At 43.1% G+C, this 24,849-nt stretch overlaps 1 protein-coding gene across 1 annotated transcript in view; it reads right to left on the bottom strand.

The window, feature by feature from the left end:
* LOC135518278 (stromelysin-3-like) overlaps positions 1-13,643 on the bottom strand; it is a 33,472-nt gene extending 19,829 nt beyond the window's left edge. The window contains exon 1 of the mRNA XM_064943332.1: positions 13,379-13,643. Coding sequence (XP_064799404.1) covers positions 13,379-13,492 — 114 coding nt within the window. The 5' untranslated portion in view covers positions 13,493-13,643. The remainder of the gene's footprint in view (positions 1-13,378) is intronic.
* Between the last annotated feature and the right edge of the window lie 11,206 nt (positions 13,644-24,849).

Below are 24,849 nucleotides of genomic sequence, written 5' to 3' on the forward strand. Positions count from 1 at the left end.
TGGGCAACATATACTATAGCAATGACATATATTTCTCACTCATATAACCATTTAGAGAGTAAAAATAAGCTCTCAAACACAATTTAACCAGGTGCTGTCGACTAGAGCCTCCATAGTATCAGTGCAGCAGCCTGAACATCTGACACTCCTACTCTAATATCAAAGTGCAGATACTGTGTTGAAGAATGCTGCAAGAGAAAGCAACATCAAAAATATTCAAGGGCAGGTGTTCACTTTTCATCCAATATTTTAAAAATAAACAACATAATACCTATTTAATAGACCGCCTGTATATCTTTTGCTTTGACACAGTTAGTTCAGATCTTTTGGGTTTCAGCTGATGCAATGAACCGTAGCCAAAAAAGTCTCTATGCAGAACGCAGGTTGACGATTATTGTCACGAGTCTTGTCCTGGTGGCAGAACTGAGGGATTTCCCCTTCGATAGGCCAGGTGTAAAGTCAAAATTGACTATATTGTAAAAATGTATGAAAACAAAAATTTGCTTTTTGGTCTTAATTTAAGGTTCGGGTTAGGAATTAGGGTTAGCAGTGTGGTTAAGGTTAGGTTTAACATCATATTTTATGATATTGTGGCTGTGCCAGCTAGTGACCACTCTGCAGAGCTGCCTCCAGTATAAGATTCATGATGAAAAAATGCTAACAACCACTCACCAGCAGAGCCAAAATAGCATCTTTGTGAGACTTGGCCAAATCTAATAAGAAGAAAACAACCCTCCAGCATGTTGTCAGCTATTCAGTGTGCTCATAACAACCACACGCAGATGAATTAATTACTCATAACTCAGGACCATCAAGAGCTTTGAAATATTTTTGGTCCAATGGGAGTTACAAGTTCCATGCTTATTAGAAACAGGTGACATTGGACCAGATGTCATCCTTATGTGAGGGATGCATGGGTTTGATTTTCTTAGTTGGGTGTGAGTTTCAAAGAAAGGCCCAATATATCATTGTTCAGATTTGCAGACAACAGGCTACATGTACAGGCCTCAACTGACTAAGACAATCGAGAACAACATAGTACTTGTGCAAGAGAGAAAGCCAAACTCCAGGTCTGCCCCATAAAACTGATGACTGCCCCATTCTGTGTGAAGCATTGTATGCATCAGGGACTGCTGGCAGATTTACACCAGATGTATTTATCACCTGATAGCAATGCTTTGGTCTGTGATAGCCTGAGATATGATAACTTTTTGGAGACATCACCCAACTCTAGCCTATTGACTTCTATCCTTACTTTACTTTCCTTCACTTAACATTAAGAATACCACATTTGTAGCCAAGTCCCAACTTTGAACCACAGCCGAGAAGGCTTTTACTGTGACCAACCAATAGGTCCCAACCCTCCATTTGGAAAACAATGCCTTAGTTTATTCTGAACCTCTAATGAAAAATATTTCACATATTCAGGGAGATTCAGGGACACCACATCGTACTGCACACAGATTGGTTGATGAAATCAGCTGAACTGGCATCAACAGTAGTCCAATAGAACTGACTAAGTGACTGGTTTTAGTCAAGCATGTGGCGGTGGATGTTGGGTTGCATTTCAACAACGGGCTTAAAGATCCAATGAGGTCGAACAACACAGAACCGCAGTCTGTCAGATGGAAACTGGGGGAAAACCCAGTAAAAGAGAGCTGACATGTCCCTACAGGACAGTTCTGGATAGCTGTGTCTTGCTCACCTTGGCAAACCCCAGCTAATGGTGAAACATGACAACAAAATGTGCCCGCCGACAGACCATGGCTCTGGGGGGTAATCTCCCTGGTGGCGTCTGTTGCTATAAAAGGCGCTTTTGTCTATGGCATTCATTCACTAAAAACCTTACCCAGCCCCAATGCCTCCCTCATACCCTGAACACACAGCTGTAGTGAGGGAAACAGGTGTTAGAAAATTCCCTCTCACCCTGATCATAGACAACATCTGGATGTCTGTCTGGTGTACAACAAAGGAGTTTGTCATGAATGTGACTTATGATGCTGTTACCATACCAATCTGAAAACAATTGGTCTTCAACTGAAACTAGAGCCCGACCGATAGTTTTGTGGGGTCCGATACATATTATGATTTTATGGGGGACAAACTTTACCGATACCGATATATCTGCCGATATACCGTTATACAACAAAAAACAAAAAAACGTTATGTTGATTTCTTACATTGAGACAATATTGACATATCATGAGAATGGTTGCAAGTGTTCAGATCAGCATGAGATTCCCTTTTTTCATCCCATTTATTGAATATCGGCTATCACTGGAATTATCGGATGATATCGGTCGGGCTCCAATTGAAATGTAAAGATTGCTTTACTGTAGATTAGAACCAAGGGGTGAAAGTAAGGCGGTACGGTCTGGTACGGCATCCCGGCAAAATAAATCATGGGGGTACGCCGTACCAATCAGAGGGCATGAAAAATGTGCAAATGGACTTGAAAACGGGTGGTATAGCCTACGATCCAAAATGTGACGTGGTTTCGAGAAAAACAGACATTTTCCAAGGCAGCAATGAGTGGCCGACACTGAGACCCGCGAGGACAGCAGTGGACACATAAATGCTAACCTAATGCCAATCGCCAATGCCATTACACGTTTTGGTGTTTTGAGTAACAGTCTCTTTCCATTCACCACTGTTTGGAGGCTGGTAATATGTTGTGAGTGGATGAACGTGTGCAGGTAGCCTAGTAAAGGAGCCCTTTGACGTGATTGTTTGATAATCAGATGAAAACATCATGACTGCCTGTGTTTATGGCACAATACATTTAAAAAGTGAAATGACAAATCTTTACGACTAGGCCCACAGAGATGCTATTGAATTAATAGTGATTATATATCTAATTCTATGATTAGATCCATAACAATGTTTGGCGCAAGCGTGTGCACATTTAGGAGGTTGGGTACCGGGAAAACATTTATTCTACTTTCACCCCTGATTAGTAGGTAGCCTTTCTTTCTTAGAAGAAAGTGTAGGGGAAAACAGCTTCATCCAACCAAGACGATTAGGTACTCAGACTTTTCAATGCACCCTTTGTGACATCCATCTAAATCCACAACTGAAACAGGAAAAAGGTGCAAGCAACATTTACTTTCCTCCTACATACTGAGCACATACTGCACACAGTATATACACAGTGCCTTCGGAAAGTATTCAGACCCCATGACTTTTTCCACATTATGTTACATTACATCCTTATTCTAAAATGGATTAAAAATAAAAAATAAATCCTAAGCAATCTACACAAAATACCCCATAATGACAACGTGGAAACAGGTTTTTAGAAAATTGTGCTAATTTATTAAAATAAACACATAGATACCTTATTTACATAAGAATTCAGACCCTTTGCTATGTGACTCGAAATTGAGCTCAGGTGCATCCTGTTTCCATTGATCATACTTGAGATGTTTCTACAACTTGATTGGAGTCCACCTGTGGTAAATTCAATTGATTGGACATGATTTGTAAAGGCACACACTTGTCTATATAAGGTCCCACAGTTGACAGTGCATGTCAGAGAAAAAAACAACCCACGTGGGCAAAGGAATTGTCTGTAGAGCTCCGAGACAGAATCGTGGCGAGGCACAGATATGGGGAAGGGTACCAAAACAATGTCTGCAGCATTGAAGGTTCCCAAGAACACCGTGGCCTCCATCATTCTTAAATGGAATAAGTTTGGAACCACCAAGTCTCTTCCCAGAGCTGGCCGCCCAGCCAATCTGAGCAATCAGGGGAGAAGGGTCTTGGTCAGGGAGGTGACCAAGAACCCGATGGTCACTCTGACAGAGCTCTAGAGTGCCTCTGTGGAGATGGGAGAACCTTTCAGAAGGACAACCATCTCTGCAGCACTCCACCAATCAGGCCTTTATGGTAGAGTGGCCAGAAGGAAGCCACTCCTCAATAAAAGGCACACGACAGCCCAATTTGAGTTTGCCAAAAGGCACCTAAATACTCTCAAACCACGAGAAACAAGATCCTCTGGTCTGATGAAACCAATATTGATCTCTGTGGCCTGAATGCTAAGCGGCATGTTTCGAGGAAACCTGGCACCATCTCTACGGTGAGGCATGGTGGTGGCATCATGCTGTGGGAGTGTTTTTCAGCAGCATGGACTGGGAGACAAGTCAGGATCGAGGGAAAGATGAACGGAGCAAAGAGAGTTCCTTGATGAATACCTGTCTCCAGAGCACTTAGGACCTCAGACTTGGGCGTAGGTTTACCTTCCAACAGGACAACGACCCTAAGCACACAACCAAGACATTTCAGGAGTGGCTTCGGGACAAGTCTCTGAATGTCCTTGAGTGGCCCAGCCAGAGCCCGGACTTGACCACGATCAAATATCTCTGGAGAGACATAAAAAATAGCTGTGCAGCAACGCTCCCCATCCATCATGACAGAGCTTGAGAGGATCTGCAGAGAAGAATGGGAGAAACTCTCCAAATACCAGCGTGGCAAGCTTATAGCGTCATACCCAAGAAGACTCGAGACTGTAATCGCTGCCAAAGATGCTTCAACAAAGTACTGAGTAAATGGTCTGAATACTTATGTAAATGTAATATTTCAGTTTTTAAATAAATTTGCTACATTTCTAAAAACCTGTTTTTGCTTTGTTATTATGTATAATTGTGTGTAGTAGATTGATGAGGGAACATTTTTATAAATTTTAGATTAAGGCTGTAACGTAACAAAATGTGGAAAAAGTCAAGGAGTCTGAATACTTTTCCAAATGCACTGTATGAGCACTATCCCCACTAACTCAGACACCCTTTGGTAGATAACAAGTAGGCCATAAAGATAAAGAATGTGCACGCTGGAGGAAATCCATCGAGGACAAATATTTATACACAACGAGCCCCAGAGACCTGCATTCTGCACGCCTTGAGAAGTTGTACACACAAACTAAGTGATTACACTGAGTGAAGAAATGGTTTAGCAGGAAGAGGATGAGGATTTAATATGATGGGAAATGAGAGAAAGAAAGAGGCATTGACAGTGGTGTATCTAAGTTGCTTTGTTAGAGAAGAATGAGTTGGTTGCAACACCAAAGACCACTGCTAAGGAAAATTATTTTGATGGCAGGTCTCGCTTGGGGTGAAGAGATTCCTCAAATCGTCAAATCAATGTTAGACATTGGGTTCTGGCTCACTAGTCTGTGTGTCTCAAAGGAAACAATGAAAGAATTCAATACAAAAAGGTTTCAAAACTAATTCTGTAGTGTAGATTCATCTCATGAGTGAACGTTCCAACAACTTTAGGGAATATTTTAAGAGCTCTCTGGTGAACTCACAGTTCTGTCTATGTTGCCACACTATGTCAGACTACTCCAACAGACCCATTTTGGAACCTTGACTTATGTACTTATCCTGCTTTCAATGGCTTGAATTGTAAACTACATGTAAGTATCTCACGAAGTCTCTCAAGCTTTACGGTTCAGTCTCTGAAAAATGAGGGGATACGAATGTAGACTTGCTAAGTTCCAGTATAGCACCTCTTGAGCTTAAATTACAGTATCTATACAAGCATCTACATGTTCAGATACCACTAGATAATTCTCAGTAGCATTTCTTTCAAAGCAGAGCTGCCAGCGTTGCTTTCAACCATACTTCTTTCTCAATTGACAGGTTTTTAAGGAGCGTCGGCATGCTCCCCTTTAGTCATATGTCTGTGACTGCCCTCTGACCATTAATCTATGCTTTGCCATGGTAACCTTTGACTGTTTATCATTCAGTCGAAATCAGCAAAGTTATTTGAAAAGAAAGTACCCACTCTGTTTGTAGACTATAACATACACTACATGACCAAAAGTTGTGGACACCTGTTTGTCGAGCATTTAATTCCAAAATCATGGGCATTAATATGGAGTTGGTCCCCCCTTTGCTGCTATAATAGCTTACACTCTTCTGGGAAGGCTTCCACAAGATGTTGGAACATTGCTGAGGGAACGAGCTTCCATTCAGCCACAAGAGCATTAGTGAGGTCGGGCCCCGATGTTGGGCGATTAGGACTGGCTCGCAGTCGGCCAATTCATCCCAAAGGTGTTCAATGGGGTTGAGGTCAGGCCTCTGTACAGGCCAGTCATGTTCTTTTACACTAATCTCAACAAACCATTTCTGTATGCTGAAACAGGATAGGGCTTTTCCCAAACTGTTGCCACAAAGTTGGAAGCACAGAATCGTCTAGAATGTCATTGTATGCTGTAGTGTTAAGATTTACCTTCACTAGAACGAAGAGGCCTAGCCCAACCATGAAAAACAGCCCCAGACCATTATTCCTCCTCCACCAAACTTTACAGTTGGCACTATGCATACGAGCGGGTAGCGTTCTCCTGGCATCCGCCAAACCCATATTTGTCCGTCGGACTGCCAGATGGTGAAGCAATTCATCACTCCAGAGAACCCGTTTCCACTGCTCCAGAGTCCAGGGGTGGCGAGCTTTACACCACTCCAGCCAACTCTTGGCAATGCGCATGGTGATCTTAGGCTTGTGCGAGGCTGCTCGGCCATGGAAACACATTTCATGAAGCTCCCAACAAACAATTCTGGTTCTAGGGGCTCCCGAGTGGCACAGTGTTCTAAGGCATTGCATCACAGTGCTTGAGGTTTCACTACCGACCTGGTTTGATCCCAGGCTGTATCACAACCAGCCGTGACCAGAAGTCCCGTAGGGTGGTGCACAAATGGCCCAGTGTCATCTGGGGGAGGGGGGGGCATAAAGAACTGGCGTAAAGAACCAGTGTCATTGGTGTGGGTGGGCATAAAGAACCGGGTCACGTTTTGGAGGACGCGTGGCTCAACCTTCACCTCTCCTGAGACCATTGGGGAGTTGCAGCAATGAGACAAGATCATAAAGGGAGTAAAATATTAAAATAGATTCAGTTCCAATCAAAAGTTTAGACACACCTACTCATTCAATGTTTTTTCTTTATCTTCACCATTTTCTACATTGTAGAATAATAGTGAAGACATCAAAACTATGAAATAACACATGGAATCATGTAGTAACCAAAAAATATTTAAACAAATCAAAATATATTTATATTTCAGATACTTCAAAGTAGCCACCCTTTGCCTTGATGACAGCTTTGCCCACTCTTGGCATTCTCTCAACTAGCTTCACCTGGAATAGTTTTACAACAGTCTTGAAGGAGTTCCCACATACGCTGAGCACTTGTTGGCTGCTTTTCCTTCACTCTGTGGTCCAACTATTCCCAAACCTTCTCAATTTGGTTGAGTTCAGGTGATTGTAGAGGCCAGGTCATCTGATGCAGCACTCCATCACTCTCCTTCTTGATCAAATGGCCCTTACACAGCCTGGAGGTGTGATGGGTCATTGTCTTGTTGAAAAACAAATGATAGTCCCACTAAGCTAAAACCAGATGGGATGGCATATCGCTGCGGAATGCTGTGGTAGCCATGCTGGTTAAGTGTGTCTTGAGTTCTAAATAAATCACTGACAGTGTCACCAGCAAAGCAACCCCACACCATCACACCTCCTCCTCCCTGCTTCACGGTGGGAACCACACATGCAGAGATTATCCGTTCATCTAGTCTACATCTCACAAAGACACGGCGGGGTTGGAACCAAAAATCCCAAATTTGGACTTACCAGACCAAAGGACAGATTTCCACCGATCTAATGTCCATTGCTCATGTTTCTTGGCCCAAGCAAGTCTCTTCTTATTGGTGTCATTTAGTAGTGGTTTTTATATGGAGATTGCATGGCTGTGTGCTTGATTTTATACACCTGTCAGCAACTGGTGTGGCTTACATAGCCAAATACACTAGGGCTGTCCACATACTTTTGTATGTATAGTGTATGTGCATGGTATGCAAGGAAAACTTGAACGCAAATGTCGCTTTATATTTGGTGGTCATATTTGCATGAAAACAACTTAACTGTATCCCTACCGACTATACTATTGACAGTCACTTTGACTCCAAGCAACTGCACTCTCAGATGCTTTTGGGGGTGCCTTTTTTGGCAGCACAAAGGGAAGTTGTGATAGAGAAGAACGCACAGTGGAAGACCCGACGGAGGTGAACCGGCTCTCTCAGCGCAGCAGCTATCTTGTTCTTTCCCTTTTCCCTGTGTCAGCAGACATAGGGGTTTGTTATCCTGCACCAGATGCCAGATGACTTGCCTCAGCCTGCATAATCTCCCTCTCTCGTTCTTTGTCAACAGCAGGGAACAAATTGACTGCATGCACCACTGACACACACTATCCAGGGCGGCGGGTAGCCTAGTGGTTAGAGCATTAGGCAAGTAACCAAAAGGTCACTCGTTTGAATACCTGAGCTGTCAATGTGAAGAATTTGCTGATGTGTCCTTGAGCAAGTCACTTAAACCTAATTTTCTCCAGTGGCACCATACTACTATGGCTGATCCTGTAAAACAACACATTTCACGGCACCTATCCGGTGTATGGATACTTTTACTTCAGTTCGGACCCTAGAACATAATTATTTTTTACCTGAATGGTCTGAAGCATTCCAAAACACTCCCACACCCTTTCAATATAAGCAAATCCAAGTCCTTATGTTAGCTCTCTCTTAGCAAAGAGCAACTTGATGCTGTCGCCAACTGTGCAGAGCCCAGCGCCAATCTGAAATGTGTATCCAAGAGGCAAGCGTTGTGGGCTGTCAATGTCTTACAAATCATAGAGAATGTAGGTTGCATCCTAAGTATTCATACAATTGTCACGTATACTCCCTCTCCGGCCTCTAGGTAATCAGGCTGCTGTTTATCCCGCGCACCTGCGTCTCATGACACTCACCTGGACTCCATCACCTCCTTGATTATCTTCCCTATATCTGTCACTCCCCTTAGTTCTTTCCTCAGGTGTTATTGACTGTTTTCACGTCGGGCGTTGGTAGTGTTTCGTGTTTATTGTTTCTTTTATTTCTTACAACACTCACTCCCTGAACTTGCGTCCCGACTCTCAGTGCACTCGGTACAACAATGGCTTACAAGCTCTGTCAACATTTCACTCTGGTCACCTTCAGCCTCCCACACAGACATAGGCACTCACACCTTTTAGAGAAACTACACGTTCTCCTGAATATCTAAATATAGCGGTAATAGGGTGGCAATTAGGCTAACAGTTAAGAGCGTTGGCCAGTAATTAAAAAGTCACTGGTTTGAATCCCTGAACCGACAAGGTGAAAAATCTATGTGCCCTTGAGCAAGGCACTTAATCTGATCCTAATTGCTCCTGTAAATTGCTCTGGGTAAAAGCATATGCTAAATAAATTAAATGTAAACAAAACCTAAGTTGAAACCCATGTTTCAAGAGAGCATGGGCTTAACATATTAGGCTATTTCAACACCAGTTGATTGACATGCAGACAATAATAAAAAATAGTAAAAACCACTGATCATGCATACAGTGCCTTCAGAAAGTATTCACACCCCTTGACTTTTTCCACATTTTGTTGTGTTAAGCCTACATTTAAAATGTATTCAATTTGGATGTTTTTGTCACTGGCCTACACACAATATCACATAATGTAAAAGTTGAATGATGTTTTTCAAACATTTGGAAAAATTAATTAAAAATGAAAAGCCGGAATGTCTTGGGCCAGGGCACGAGTGGTGCAGATGTCTAAGGCACTGCATCTCAGTGCTAGAGGTGTCATTACAGACCCTAGTTCAATCCTGTGCTGTATCACAACCAGACGTGATTGGGACTTCCATAGGGCAGCGCACAATTGGCCCAGCGTCATTAAGGTTTGGCCGTCATTGTAAATAAGAATTTGTTCTATACTGACTTGCCTAGTTAAATAAAGATTGTTTTAATGTAAAAGTATTCCACCCCTTTGTTATGGCCAGCCAAAATAAGTTCACAAGTCACATAATAAGTTACATGGACTCTGTGTGCAATAATAGTGTTTAACATGATTTTTGAATGACTGCCTCATCTATGTAGCCCATACATACAATGATCTGTAAGGTCCCTCAGTTGAGCAGTGAATTTCCAACAAAGATTCAATTACAAAGACCAGGGAGGTTTTCCAATGCCTCGCAAAGAAGGACACCTATTGGTAGATGGGTAAAAAATTGAAGAAAAAAAACAGACATTGAATATCACTTTGAGCATGGTCAAGTTATTAACTACACTTTGGATGGTGTATAAAGGTGTCTTTCCTAACTATGTTGCCGGAGAGGAAGGAAACCGCTCGGGATTTCACCAATGGTGACTTTATGTAACGTGTGCGCTGGAAGTCGGGAAGCAAGTTCAGGGAGTGAATGTTTTAATAAATAAACGTAACATAATAAACAACAAGAAAACACAAACAACGCACAGACATAACAATGACGCCTGGGCAAGGAACCAAAGGGAGTGACATATAGGGCAGGTAATCAAGGCGGTGATGGAGTCCAGGTGAGTGTTATAATGTGCTGATTCACGTAACGATGGTGACAGGTGTGCGCCATAACGAGCAGCCTGGTGACCTAGAGGCCGGAGAGGGAGCACACGTGACACTTTAAAACAGTTACATAGTTTAATGGCTGTGATAGGAGAACACTGAGGATGGATCAACAACATGGTAGTTACTCAACAATACTAACCTAATTGACAAAGTGAAAAGAAGGAAGCCTGTATAGAATAAAAATATTCCAAAACATGCTTCCTGTTTGCAGCAAGGCATTAAAGTAATACTGGAAAAAAATGTGGCAAAGCAATTCCCTTTTTGTCCTGAATACAACGTGTTATGTTTGGGTCAAATCCAATATAACACATTACTGAGTACCACTCTCCATATTTTCAAGCATAGTGGTGGCTGCATCATGTTATGGGTATGCTTGTTATCGTTCAGGACTGGGAGTTTTTCAGGATACATTTTTTTTTACAGAATGCAGCTAAGCACAGGCAAAATCCTAGAGGAAAAGCTAGTTCAGTCTGCTTTCCACCAGACACTGGAAGATTAATTCAACTTTCAGCAGGACAATAACCTAAAACACAAGGCCAAGACAGTGAATGTTCCTGATTGGTCAAGTTACATTTTGACTTAAATCTACTTCAAAACTTATGGCAAGCAGTGGCGACCCGTCATTTGAGCCCCACACTTTTAGTTTAAAAAAAAAAATCAAATTCAAAAATCTAAAATGGGGGGTGTTTGCTTGATATTTTAGCATTAATATGTGTCACATATCAGTTTGCAAACAATGTAAAAAAAAAAAAAAAAAAACGTTACTGAGTTGATAATGCTGCATACAAACATGGTCTCTTGTTTGCTTTCTTGAGTAAGGCAGCTAGCTCAGTGATTTAGCTCACTCTAGTTCAGTGATTTCTGTGGTGGTGGGGCTAGCCAGCAGACAATACAGAGTGTTGCCCCTGTTTGGCTCAGCTTTCTGTCATGATTGGCTCATTTTTCTGTCACTCATAGGACAGTACTCATTCCCAATTCTAAGGTTAGAGCTCGAAAAATGTTGCCCCTTGGGTTCTGCCATAGTTATATTAGAAGTGCCCATCCAAGAAGGCTCAAGGTCATTGGCCACAGAATGACATCAAATCACGTTATATGTACAGTAGCTTTGATTGGACTGATCATGTCAACATCATACTTTCAACATCTTAGCTAGCAAGCTAGCAGTCCTCACCATGAATCAAGTCGACAATCAAATATTTTTCATATGAAGAGAAATTAGAGATAAAACGTATAGGTGCTAATCGGCCATTGGACATAAACATTACACAACAAGTTGGAAATCGCAAATACAACAATGAGTGGTTTGGGAAGGAATCAGTGGCTAACTGTGAGTTCACGACAACTGGGAACTCAGGAAAACGAGCTAAGACTGGGAAAAGTCACTCAACGGGTCACTCAACTCAGAATTGTAAATCCGGCATCTTTCTCTTTGATTACAAAATTTTCCCAAGATAGACCGCCTCGCAACTTTCCTGTTCAAGCACATCACAACAACGTGAGTCCAAAAATGGATATGCTGTTTCATAAATTATGTAGGATGCCAGATAGTATTACTTTCTTAAACTACAGTATACACATATAAGTGTATGTTGTGTAGTAAACTGTTAATAGCCCATGTGCCTCACCCTAATAATTTGGTCTATTTTCACCAACGCGGTATTGTAAACACATCGTTCGTGGCCGGTGTATGCTTGTTTGCCTATAAATTGTTTTAGAGAAATGTAATCATCGAATATTCTAAGAGATGTTATTGTCTGTTTATGTGTAAGAACGACCCATGTTCTGAATTATGTCGCTGTACGTTTAAAAAGTGCTGAACAAATAGTTATATTGACTAACTGTTACGTCCGTCGTCTCTCGTTCATTAATGTCATAATCAAAATTACGGATTGCCTCTTATCCGCTTGTCGTCCCCTTATTCCATAGCTTGTACATCTCAATTGTCATTAGAAACCACATTAAGCAAGTCAGCCATATCAGCTATGTTTTTTTTAAAGGCTGTTGGGACAGCTTTATGTAGGCCCTAACAGTTTGTGGGCACCGTTTGTCACCGTTATAGTGCAACTAGTGTTATTGTTTAGTGTTGTGTTATGGCTTTGCTGGCATCCATCCCACATTTTTTTGGTTTGCCCCACGACAATTTACATGCTAAAATATTCACTGATGGCAAGACCTGTAAATGGTTGCCTAGCAATGATCAACAACCAATTTAACAGAGTTTAAATAATTTTGAAAAGAATAATGCGCAAATATTGCACAATCCAGATGTGGAAAGTTCTTAGAAACTTAAAAACTCACAGCTGTAATCGCTGCCAAAGGTTATTCTACAAAGTATTGACTCAGGGGTGTGAATACTTATGTCAATTAGATATTTCTGTATTTCATTCTCAATAAATGTGCAAACATTTCTAAAACATGTTTTCACTTTTTCATTTCGAACTCAGGCTGTAACACTACAAAATGTGGAACAAGTCAAGGGGTATGAATACTTTCTGCTGGGACTCAACCTGTAAATTGTTGCGGAACAAAGTTACTGATTTAGAACAAACACTCTTCCACAAGTAAACGGCGCTCATTGTGTGCACATACATAATTTCAACGTCTAGTTTTGATTTACATTATGAAGTTAAAAGTTTGGTCAAAAAATGACCTTGTGCAAATCCAAATAACTTTTCCACATCAACGTCATCACATAGCATTCTTGTTGTTGGAATTACATGGAAACAACGTTGATTCAACCATTTTTCCCCCCAGTGGGTAGGCTACTCTCTTTCTTCTGATCTCTCTCTCTTGCTTTCTCTCTCAAAAGGATAACACACGCACACACACACACAGTGAGTCTGGACCCACGTACTCCATAACGTCGACTCATAAAACGCTCTTGCTCTGTAAAATAATTCCACATCATCTGCATTTATATTGTCACTCACCGCAGCGGCTTTGTACCTGTTGCTGGCTCTCCACTCCGGTACTGGCAGAGAATGAATGCAGAGCAAGAGGTGCAACGCAAAGATGCTACAGAAAAACCAAAGAGACGGCATCATCTTTTGATTCGGAGCGGACTCGCAGTTTGACCGCGCTTGAGCACACCTTGGGTATAGAGAGGGCGGAGGATGTGAGCGGGATGAAGTGGAGTCAGTGAATGACGGAGATGTGTCTCATAGGGGGATTTTATACTCGCTTATTTCTTTGTTCTCTTTCTTCAAATTACACTTTTTTTATGGGCCTCAGTGGCAAGCCAAGTACACAGGCGCTCACGTGATTTAACCCGTTTCCCGCTGCATCAATGCCCGCCCATGTGCAAGAAGCCTTGCCTTGTAAATCCCTTTCAGAACTCTGACCTGAAATATCCTAGTGTTAGGGGTATAGGCATAAACTAGGGGTAGAGGCATCAACTCAGCTAATGTGGTCTTTAGGCGCAGAGTAAATCATTAGGTGTTGATAGGTTGGTCACATATGTAATTCATAACATGTTTATTCATCTTCATTTATAGGCAACTTTGATTGAGATTTGTTTTAATAACTCAAGATGGTTACATGCAAAGTGACTTTTTCTGTTTTTGCGGTAGTGTAACAGTATAACTTTAGACCGTTCCCTCGCCCACATCCGTTACAGTAGCCTATTAAGTATTTTGTAACAAGATTAATGTTGATGCAGACTATCTTTGCCCAACCATGGGTTAATGTTGATGCAGACTATCTTTGCCCAACCAAATCAAATCAAATTTTATTTGTCACATACACATGGTTAGCAGATGTTAATGCGAGTGTAGCGAAATGCTTGTGCTTCTAGTTCCGACAATGCAGTAATAACCAACAAGTAATCTAACTAACAATTCCTAATCTACTGTCTTATACACAGTGTAAGGGGATAAAGAATATGTACATAAGGATATATGAATGAGTGATGGTACAGAGCAGCATAGGCAAGATACAGTAGATGGTATCGAGTACAGTATATACATGTGAGATGAGTATGTAAACAAAGTGGCATAGTTAAAGTGGCTAGTGATACATGTATTACATAAGGATGCAGTCGATGATATAGAGTACAGTATATAGGTATGCATATGAGATGAATAATGTAGGGTAAGTAACATTATATAAGGTAGCATTGTTTAAAGTGGCTAGTGATATATTTACAACATTTCCCATCAATTCCCATTATTAAAGTGGCTGGAGTTGAGTCAGTGTCAGTGTGTAGGCAGCAGCCACTCAATGTTAGTGGTGGCTGTTTAACAGTCTGATGGCCTTGAGATAGAAGCTGTTTTTCAGTCTCTCGGTCCCAGCTTTGATGCACCTGTACTGACCTCGCCTTCTGGATGATAGCGGGGTGAACAGGCAGTGGCTCGGGTGGTAGATGTCCTTGATGATCTTTATGGCCTTCCTGTAACATCGGGTGGTGTAGGTGTCCTGGAGGGCAGGTAGTTTGCCCCCGATGATGCGTTGTGCAGACCTCACTACCCTCTGGAGAGCCTTACGGTTGAGGGCGGAGCAGTTGCCGTACCAGGCGGTGATACAGCCTGCCAGGATGCTCTCGATTGTGCCTCTGTAGAAGTTTGTGAGTGCTTTTGGTGACAAGCCGAATTTCTTCAGCCTCCTGAGGTTGAAGAGGCGCTGCTGCGCCTTCTTCACGATGCTGTCTGTGTGAGTGGACCAATTCAGTTTGTCTGTGATGTGTATGCCGAGGAACTTAAAACTTGCTACTCTCTCCACTACTGTTCCATCGATGTGGATAGGGGGTGTTCCCTCTGCTGTTTCCTGAAGTCCACAATCATCTCCTTAGTTTTGTTGACATTGAGTGTGAGGTTATTTTCCTGACACCACACTCCGAGGGCCCTCACCTCCTCCCTGTAGGCCGTCTCGTCGTTGTTGGTAATCAAGCCTACCACTGTTGTGTCGTCCGCAAACTTGATGATTGAGTTGGAGGCGTGCGTGGCCACGCAGTCGTGGGTGAACAGGGAGTACAGGAGAGGGCTCAGAACGCACCCTTGTGGGGCCCCAGTGTTGAGGATCAGCGGGGAGGAGATGTTGTTACCTACCCTCACCACCTGGGGCGGCCCGTCAGGAAGTCCAGTACCCAGTTGCACAGGGCGGGGTCGAGACCCAGGGTCTCGAGCTTGATGACGAGCTTGGAGGGTACTATGGTGTTGAATGCCGAACTGTAGTCGATGAACAGCATTCTCACATAGGTATTCCTCTTGTCCAGATGGGTTAGGGCAGTGTGCAGTGTGGTTGAGATTGCATCGTCTGTGGACCTATTTGAGCGGTAAGCAAATTTGAGTGGGTCTAGGGAGTCAGGTAGGGTGGAGGTGATATGGTCCTTGACTAGTCTCTCAAAGCACTTCATGATGACGGAAGTGAGTGCTACGGGGCGGTAGTCGTTTAGCTCAGTTACCTTAGCTTTCTTGGGAACAGGAACGATGGTGGCCCTCTTGAAGCATGTGGGAACAGCAGACTGGTATAGGGATTTTCCGTTGCAGGCAGTGTCAGTGGCACTGTATTGTCCTCAAAGCGGGCAAAAAAGTTATTTAGTCTGCCTGGGAGCAAGACATCCTGGTCCGTGACTGGGCTGGATTTCTTCCTGTAGTCCGTGATTGACTGTAGACCCTGCCACATGCCTCTTGTGTCTGAGCCGTTGAATTGGGATTCTACTTTGTCTCTGTACTGACGCTTAGCTTGTTTGATAGCCTTACGGAGGGAATAGCTGCATTGTTTGTATTCAGTCATGTTACCAGACACCTTGCCCTGATTGAAAGCAGTGGTTCACGCTTTCAGTTTCACACGAATGCTGCCATCAATCCAAGGTTTCTGGTTAGGGAATGTTTTAATCGTTGCTATGGGAACGACATCTTCAACACACGTTCTAATGAACTCGCACACCGAATCAGCGTATTCGTCAATGTTGTTATTTGACGCAATACGAAACATGTCCCAGTCCACGTGATGGAAGCAGTCTTGGAGTGTGGAGTCAGCTTGGTCGGACCAGCGTTGGACAGACCTCAGCGTGGGAGCTTCTTTTTTTAGCTTTTGTCTGTAGGCAGGTATCAGCAAAATGGAGTTGTGGTCAGCTTTTCCGAAAGGGGGCGGGGCAGGGCCTTATATGCGTCGCGGAAGTTAGAGTAACAGTGATCCAAGGTTTTTCCGCCCCTGGTTGCGCAATCGATATGCTGATAAAATTTAGGGAGTCTTGTTTTCAGATTAGCCTTGTTAAAATCCCCAACAATGATGAATGCAGCCTCCGGATAAATGGTTTCCAGTTTGCAAAGAGTTAAATAAAGTTCGTTCAGAGCCATCGATGTGTCTGCTTGGGGGGGGATATATACGGCTGTGATTATAATCGAAGAGAATTCTCTTGGTAGGTAATGCGGTCTATATTTGATTGTGAGGAATTCTAAATCAGGTGAACAGAAGGATTTGAGTTCCTGTATGTTTCTTTCATCGCACCATGCCTCGTTAGCCATAAGGCATACACCCCCACCCCTCTTCTTACCAGAAAGGTGTTTGTTTCTGTCGGCGCGATGCGTGGAGAAACCCGTTGGCTGCACCGCATCAGATAGCGTCTCTCCAGTGAGCCATGTTTCCGTGAAGCACAGAACGTTACAGTCTCTGATGTCCCTCTGGAATGCTACCCTTGCTCGGATTTCATCAACCTTGTTGTCAAGAGACTGGACATTGGCAAGAAGAATGCTAGGAAGTGGGGCACGATGTGCCCGTCTCCGTAGTCTGACCAGAAGACCGCTACATTTCCCTCTTTTTCGGAGTCGTGTTTTGGGGTCGCTGCATGCGATCCATTCCGTTGTCCTGTTTGTAAGGCAGAACACAGGATCCGCGTCGCGAAAAACATATTCTTGGTCGTACTGATGGTGAGTTGACGCTGATCTTATATACAGTAGTTCTTCTCGGCTGTATGTAATGAAACCTAAGATGACCTGAGGTACTAATGTAAGAAATAACACGTAAAAAAAAAAAAAAAACTGCATAGTTTCCTAGGAACGCGAAGCGAGGCGGCCGTCTCTGTCGGCGCCATTATAACCATGGGTTAATGTTGATGCAGACTATCTTTGCCCAACCATGGGTTAATGTTGATGCAGACTATCTTTGCCCAACCATGGGTTAATGTTGATGCAGACTATCTTTGCCCAACCATGGGTTAATGTTGATGCAGACTATCTTTGCCCAACCATGGGTTAATGTTGATGCAGACTATCTTTGCCCAACCATGGGTTAATGTTGATGCAGACTATCTTTGCCCAACCATGGGTTAATGTTGATGCAGACTATCTTTGCCCAACCATGGGTTAATGTTGATGCAGACCATCTTTGCCCAACCATGGGTTAATGTTGATGCAGACTATCTTTGCCCAACCATGGGTTAATGTTGATGCAGACTATCTTTGCCCAACCATGGGTTAATGTTGATGCAGACCATCTTTGCCCAACCATGGGTTAATGTTGATGCAGACTATCTTTGCCCAACCATGGGTTAATGTTGATGCAGACTATCTTTGCCCAACCATGGGTTAATGTTGATGCAGACTATCTTTGCCCAACCATGGGTTAATGTTGATGCAGACTATCTTTGCCCAACCTTGGGTTAATGTTGATGCAGACCATCTTTGCCCAACCATGGGTTAATGTTGATGCAGACTATCTTTGCCCAACCTTGGGTTAATGTTGATGCAGACCATCTTTGCCCAACCATGGGTTAATGTTGATGCAGACTATCTTTGCCCAACCATGGGTTAATGTTGATGCAGACTATCTTTGCCCAACCATGGGTTAATGTTGATGCAGACTATCTTTGCCCAACCATGGGTTAATGTTGATGCAGACTATCTTTGCCCAACCTTGGGTTAATGTTGATGCAGACTATCTTTGCCCAACCATGGGTTAATGTTGATGCAGACTATCTTTGCCCAACCATGGGTGCAGGTATTGACACCTTTCAGGAAACTTTAGTGGAACTGGAAACATTAGTGAATGGTTCAATAAGGGTTATCCACAAATCTGCCCAGAGATCAGATCTGCCCTTGAACAAAATGTACCTCCAAAAAACACCAAATAGCATTCTACTGAACCATCCACCAAGATGTCCACCAGGGTATTGTGGCATTTATGGGTTTCCTGATCTGAGGTAGACCTTTACTAGCTCAAATAACAAATGGACAGAGAGGGAAATACAGTTAATGCCAACAGGTGTTTTAATGTTACACTGTAAAGGGGAGGTGCACAAAGCAACAAACCCAGCCTGAACTAGCTAGCCATAAATCAGAGTACAGCGGGAGGTATCTCCCCAGAGAGATAATCACAAGAGAGAGATAGTTATATCCCCACAAACCTATTTTAACCCCCCCCCCCCCCCACACACACACACACTCTTCTATTACCATGACAACCCCATAAACAATTTTCATGACTGATGCTGCCAGCTTGCCCACCCTACCCGCTGAGGGTCACTACATTATCATGAAAAGGTACCAGCATCAAGTTTTTCAGTGACAGTCAGACTTATGTCAATCCAATCTGCCCCATTATACTATGAGGTTTAGCATTACAATCAAGAATTTGGTATTAACGCCCTATATATCAATTTCCTTCTTCAGAACCCCAGCCAAATCACTAATCAAACGCTCTTTCTTTGTATATAATTTTAACAAAGGATCTTGTGTAATTATGCAGCATGCGTCTGGATGCAGACTTAAAGTGGAGGGGGTGAGGGGGACCAAATTTACAACTCGCGGAAAGCCAAGATACAAACTTCTAATTGATCTCATATTGCTCTTGGCAGTGGGTATCACTAAACTGTTCAAGACGATGTTCCATATCCAATAGAATCCTTGTGCTGAGAGGATATCTTTACTGGAAACAAAGGCTAATTGAAACTGAACTGTATTGTAACTGCCACATTCCCTCCGTGCTGTAAGAAAGAGGCTAAATACAGTCCTCCTAACGTCCCCAGGGGCCCAAGCCCTGTCCAATGGAGGTGAGCTAGCTGGCAAAACCCCTGGGGAACAACGACTACACATTGTTTACAATGTTCTTCTGCTCATGTCAAGACTAGGTCAGCTGTGTCCTCTTCTTCTCTTGGTCTTGTATGGACTCCGGCTTGCCAAGGGTCTTTAGTGATTAACCCTAACCCCCCCACCTCCCTCTCTGTCTGGCTGGTGAACCCTGACCACAGACCAGTCACACCACAAACCAGACATGGGCCTCCCCGTCGAACTCATCAATCAATCTCCCCCTGTGATTGTATGAACTTGAGATGTCCGCTAATGGAGAAGGCAACTCTTTTCTTCTCTAACAAACAGGCCACTGGGTTAAGAGTTTATTACCTGGTCTTTATGGTTCGAGGCCGGTTCAGTTATTAGCAGCAATCCGTCATGTCCCTAAGAAGGCTGAAGAAATTTGGCTTGGCCTCTGAGAGGCTCACAAACATCTTTAGATGTACCATTGAGAGCATCCTGTGGGGCTGTATCACCGCCTGGTACGGCAATTGCACCGTGCGCACAGCTCTCCAGAGGGTGGCTTGGTCAGCCCAGCACAGTTCCTGCCCTCCAGGATTTTTTAAATGTATTTTATTTATTTATCCTTTATTTAACTAGGCGAGTCAGTTAAGAATAAACTCTTACATACAATGACGGCCTACCCAAGACAAACCCAGACGACACTGGGCCAATTGCGCGCCACCCTATAGTACTCCTAGTCACAGCCGAATGTGATGCAGCCTGGATTCGAACCAGGTACTGTAGTGATGCCTCTTGCACTGAGATGCAGTGCCTTAGACAGGCTGCACCACTCAGGAGCCCACAGGAATCCACAGCACCCGGTGTCACAGGAAGGCCAAGAAGATCATCAAGGACCTCAGCCACCCGAGCCACAGCCTGTTCACCCCTCTGCCATCTAGAAGGTGGAGACAGTACAGGTGCATCAAAGCCGGGGGGTGGGACACTTGTGGGTGTCGTAGATCAAAACGGAGAACACCATTGTGTTCGTGAGAATCTCCCCTTTCTACAGTGGGGTCATATTAGTGTGTTTGTACACTACATACCAATTTTCAGGATGTCTCATGGTCTGACTAACACGGCTATAGCTCTGCCACCTTTCACCACAGATGAGGAAGTGCGACATAGGCTGATGCGGTGGGTTGAGACGATATCTCAGATATCTCTATAGCTTAAACTGACGGATGTTGATGGGGATTTTTTTATTATGTTTTTTAGATTGACACATCGGTGCATCACTCAACTTTTTTTTTAAACAGTCACCACTATCTGACCTCCAATACCCTGCCCTGAACATTAGTCACTGTTACTACCCGGCTACCACCCGGTACTCCACCCTGCACATTAGAAACTGCTGCCCTATGTATATAGTCATTGAACACTGGTCACTTTAACCATGTTTACATACTGTTTCAACCATTTCATATGTATATACTGTATTCTAGTCAAGGCTCATTCTGTATAACTACTGCTGTACACACCTTTTCTATATATGATACTGTCCATAATGTCTATACACACCATCATATACTTATACATTATATTCCGGACTCTGACATTGCTCTTTCTTTCTTTCTTTCTTTCTTTCTTTCTTTCTTTCTTTCTTTCTTTCTTTCTTTCTTTTATTTATTTATTTATTATGTGTGTATTGTGTTTTTATTTGTATTTATTTTGGATTGCTAGGTAAGCATTTCACTGCACCTGCGATAACATCTGCAAATCTGTGTACTCGACCAATAAACTATGATTTGATTTGTTAAAACCTTGAAGTGGATCCACACTTTAGAGTGGTGTGGCAACAAGGGGGCTAAAGGCTAGAAGGGCGGTATTGTGAACCTTGTTCAGAAGAATAGGTTATTGTGCTCCTCCTTGTCTGTGTCTCCCCAGAAGCCTTTTCCTTCCACCATCACCTCACTACTGATATGTTATCATTGCAAGCCAGCACCACCTCTTGGTTGCAGAGTAAATGCAACTGATGGTCCAGTGGCAACTCAGATGAGTCAGTCCTCTTAAATCCCCCCTCACCCCTCTGGAAATGGATGCCCTAGTAATTGAGACCCAGTTGAAATCGCACCCTGGCCTGTGGTTAATGAATGGTTTTCTTGCCCTTTATTGTCAGGTGCAGATTTGGGTTAATCAGCCAAGCCAGTTTGTCATTCTTAACCCCCCCCCCCCACACACACACACAACTCTCTCCCCTGACCCCAATCCCCTGGATCGGGCTGCTGGACCTGGGAATGTATTGGGGCTGCTAGCCACAACAAAGCCAGACAGACAGGCAAGCTGCCCCGCAACACCCCTCACCCATAAGGACCCACTTATGGTCAATTATGGGCCCAAATGGATGGTAGAGCAAAGAGGCCTGCTGTCCGGCTTAATCGCTGGCAGATTTTCCTAAAAAGACATACATCCTTTTTTTTTCAGAGAACAACACTAAAGTTGAGTAATCTCAAATTACCGGTTGACTCGATAACCAGTTTAAAAGGAGAAAAAACAAAAGTGTTTTATATTTCGTTGGGGAACCAGGTGCGTGTCCTGCAGGGGTGGAGGGGGTTGGTAAATACCAGACCCCCAAACTCTTTGGATGTTTGGATAGGTAACCTCACAGTAGATTGTGGTAAGTTTGGTTCAAGGTTCCTCTTCCTCTGTCAGAACTGTGTAAAAGCCATCAATCCACCATAAAACCTTTAGTTGGGAGTTTGTTTTATTTTGTCCCATAGAAACTTTAACTACGAAAAGGCTCAGTTCATCCTCTTAAAAGAAGCCTTAAATAGAGCAGAGTAGGAAATCCATCCTCCTTAAAAGAAGCCTTAAATAGAGCAGAGTAGGAAATCCATCCTCCTCCTCGTTCAAGCAAAGCCATGGATAAATAGTGAGGTCATTGTAGTTCCATCAAAAATCACCATGATACAGAATCATATTGTCATATACATTAGATTCCGTGCTCCGTCATGCTGCTCAACTGCCATCTACTAATTTTGAAATAAATTGTGTGATTCACCCGCACCTGGCTTTGGCTGCACTTGACTCGAATAATAGCCAGCCGGTCATTAGAGCAATGTTCAAGCACCGATTAAGCCCAATCAAGACCTCACAAAGCAATGCCTCGTCCAGAGATAGTTCAACAGTGAAGAACAGGCTAACGAGTTCGAATGGGGGGGCAACCAGGTCAAGGTGGCTAGTGGACTGACCTCAATGGCCTTTCTGTAGTCGTCAGACATCCATAAACTACCTCCAGTGGGCTCGGTGTTGTTCATCAGAGGATCTTAAAGCTGACCACATGTTAATCACACCTCTCCAAGCCAGCCCTATGTCCACTTCAGTGTTCATTGATCATCAACAGTGGATTGGACATCCACCTTCACACCTGGATGTAATTTTACTGCCAATTAACTGTGTTTGTGTTTCCCAAAGAGGATTGGCAAAACAAAGACAGCACCAAAAGGTTCCCAAAAGATGTAAAGGTCTCATTTGGCATGATATTGCAAAATAGACCTATATTATCGCTGATACAGATGTTCCTATTGTCTTCCTCCTGCTGTAGCTATCTTGTTGCACCACACACATACACACACACACACACCAGATCACATAGGTAGGTAGGTAAAGAGCCTGTAGGGACGGGTTTCCCCTGAACGTCTCAATAGTGACAAACAGTGAAAAACTATTAATAGCTGCCATCCAGTTCCAAAGGCACAGTTTACTGAGATAATGGTCCCCCACAGACCAGGCTGTAGATGAAGTTTCCTAATGCCTGGGTTAAGTTACAAGGTCATAAAACCAAAGGTTGCCTTCTGAAGGGTTTCTTCAGCCCAGCTTCATGAATACGGGTGATGGTGTTGGTTGAAAAATGGTTTCAAACAGAGCACATATTGTTATAATTTAAATATGTGGTTATTATTACAGTAATACTCCTTTGGATGAGAGTATACTTGATGAGTGGTTTTCTGAAATGCAAACCAACCAACTTTTCAGTTTTCAGTTATCTGAGAGTTATTTTCATTCAGATCATGCAAGTAATAAAATCAATCAATCAAATGTATTTATGAAGCCCCTTTTACATCAGCAGATGCCACAAAGTGCTATACAGAAACCCAGCCTAAAACCCCAAACAGCAAGCAATGCAGATGTGGAAGCACAGTGGCTAGGAAAAACTCCTTAGAAAGGCAGGAACGTAGGAAGAAACCTAGAGAGGAACCAGGCTTTGAGGGGTGGCCAGTCCTCTTCTGGCTGTGCCGGGTGGAGATTATAAGAGTACATGGCCAATTAAGGCCAGATTGTTAGTCAAGATGTTCAAACGTTCATAGATCACCAGCAGGGTCAAATAATAATCACAGAGTGGTTGTAGGGGGTGCAACAGGTCAGTACCTCAGGAGTAAATGTCAGTTGGCTTTTCATAGCCGAGCATTCAGAGGTCAAGACAGCAGTTGCGGTAGTGAGGAGGAGAAGGTAGAAAACAGCAGGCCCGGGATAAGGTAGCACGTCCGCTAACAGGTCAGGGTTCCCTAGAGCAGCAACACGACCAGGTGGACTGGGGATAGCCAGGAGTCATTATGCCAGGTAGTCCTGAGGGAGAGAGAAACAATTAGAGGGAGCATACTTAAATTCACACAGGACACCTGTGTGAATTCCCTTTGTGCAGGTAAACATAGTTGTAATTCTACCTACACAATTACAGAGAGACAGATAAAGGAAGAGAGGAGGGGAAACAACTGTAAGAACGATAGTGGGACCAATTGCACCAAATCCAATAAGACATGAGGCTTTTGCTTTTAAAATGATTGATATGATACCCAAAGCTGAGGATTTGAGAGTCTTTTCCATCCTCTTTTGGACATATTTCTGTTGTGCTATCCCAGAGGGCATGTTCAGAAAAAGTGCCAATGCATGTAATAGCAGTTCAAGTGATTCACAAATGTCATATCCTACAGACACATAAAAGCTTATAAATCGGTCCCATGGCGCTGTGGAATCCATTTTGTTTTACACAGTTGAAGTGAGACAAGTGTGGTATAATTCCTAAACCCTATCTTAGAAACAACTTTGTTTTATATTTGTTATTATGTTGCACTGTTTATTCAACATTTATTAGTCTCTGGAATAAAATACATTTTTCAAGAGACCTAGTGATTACTATGGATTCATGTGGTACACTTGTAAATTGCACCTGTGATCTTAGACGTTACCCTCAAGTTTATCTATTCAGTGTTAACTGTCATCAAATGAGACCTTTCATGAACTTACTTTAGTGGCTATGAGTCAAATATGGTATTTCAGACACTTTCCAACTAACCTGCAAATCTCTGTTTGTAATAGGAACGGGTCTCGGGTCTAATGCCACAGCTTGCATTTCATTTGACGGTTTATGTATTTCATTGGGGTCAATATTCTCAAAT

Source organism: Oncorhynchus masou, chromosome 28, assembly GCF_036934945.1.
Source record: "Oncorhynchus masou masou isolate Uvic2021 chromosome 28, UVic_Omas_1.1, whole genome shotgun sequence".
NCBI lineage: Eukaryota > Metazoa > Chordata > Actinopteri > Salmoniformes > Salmonidae > Oncorhynchus > Oncorhynchus masou.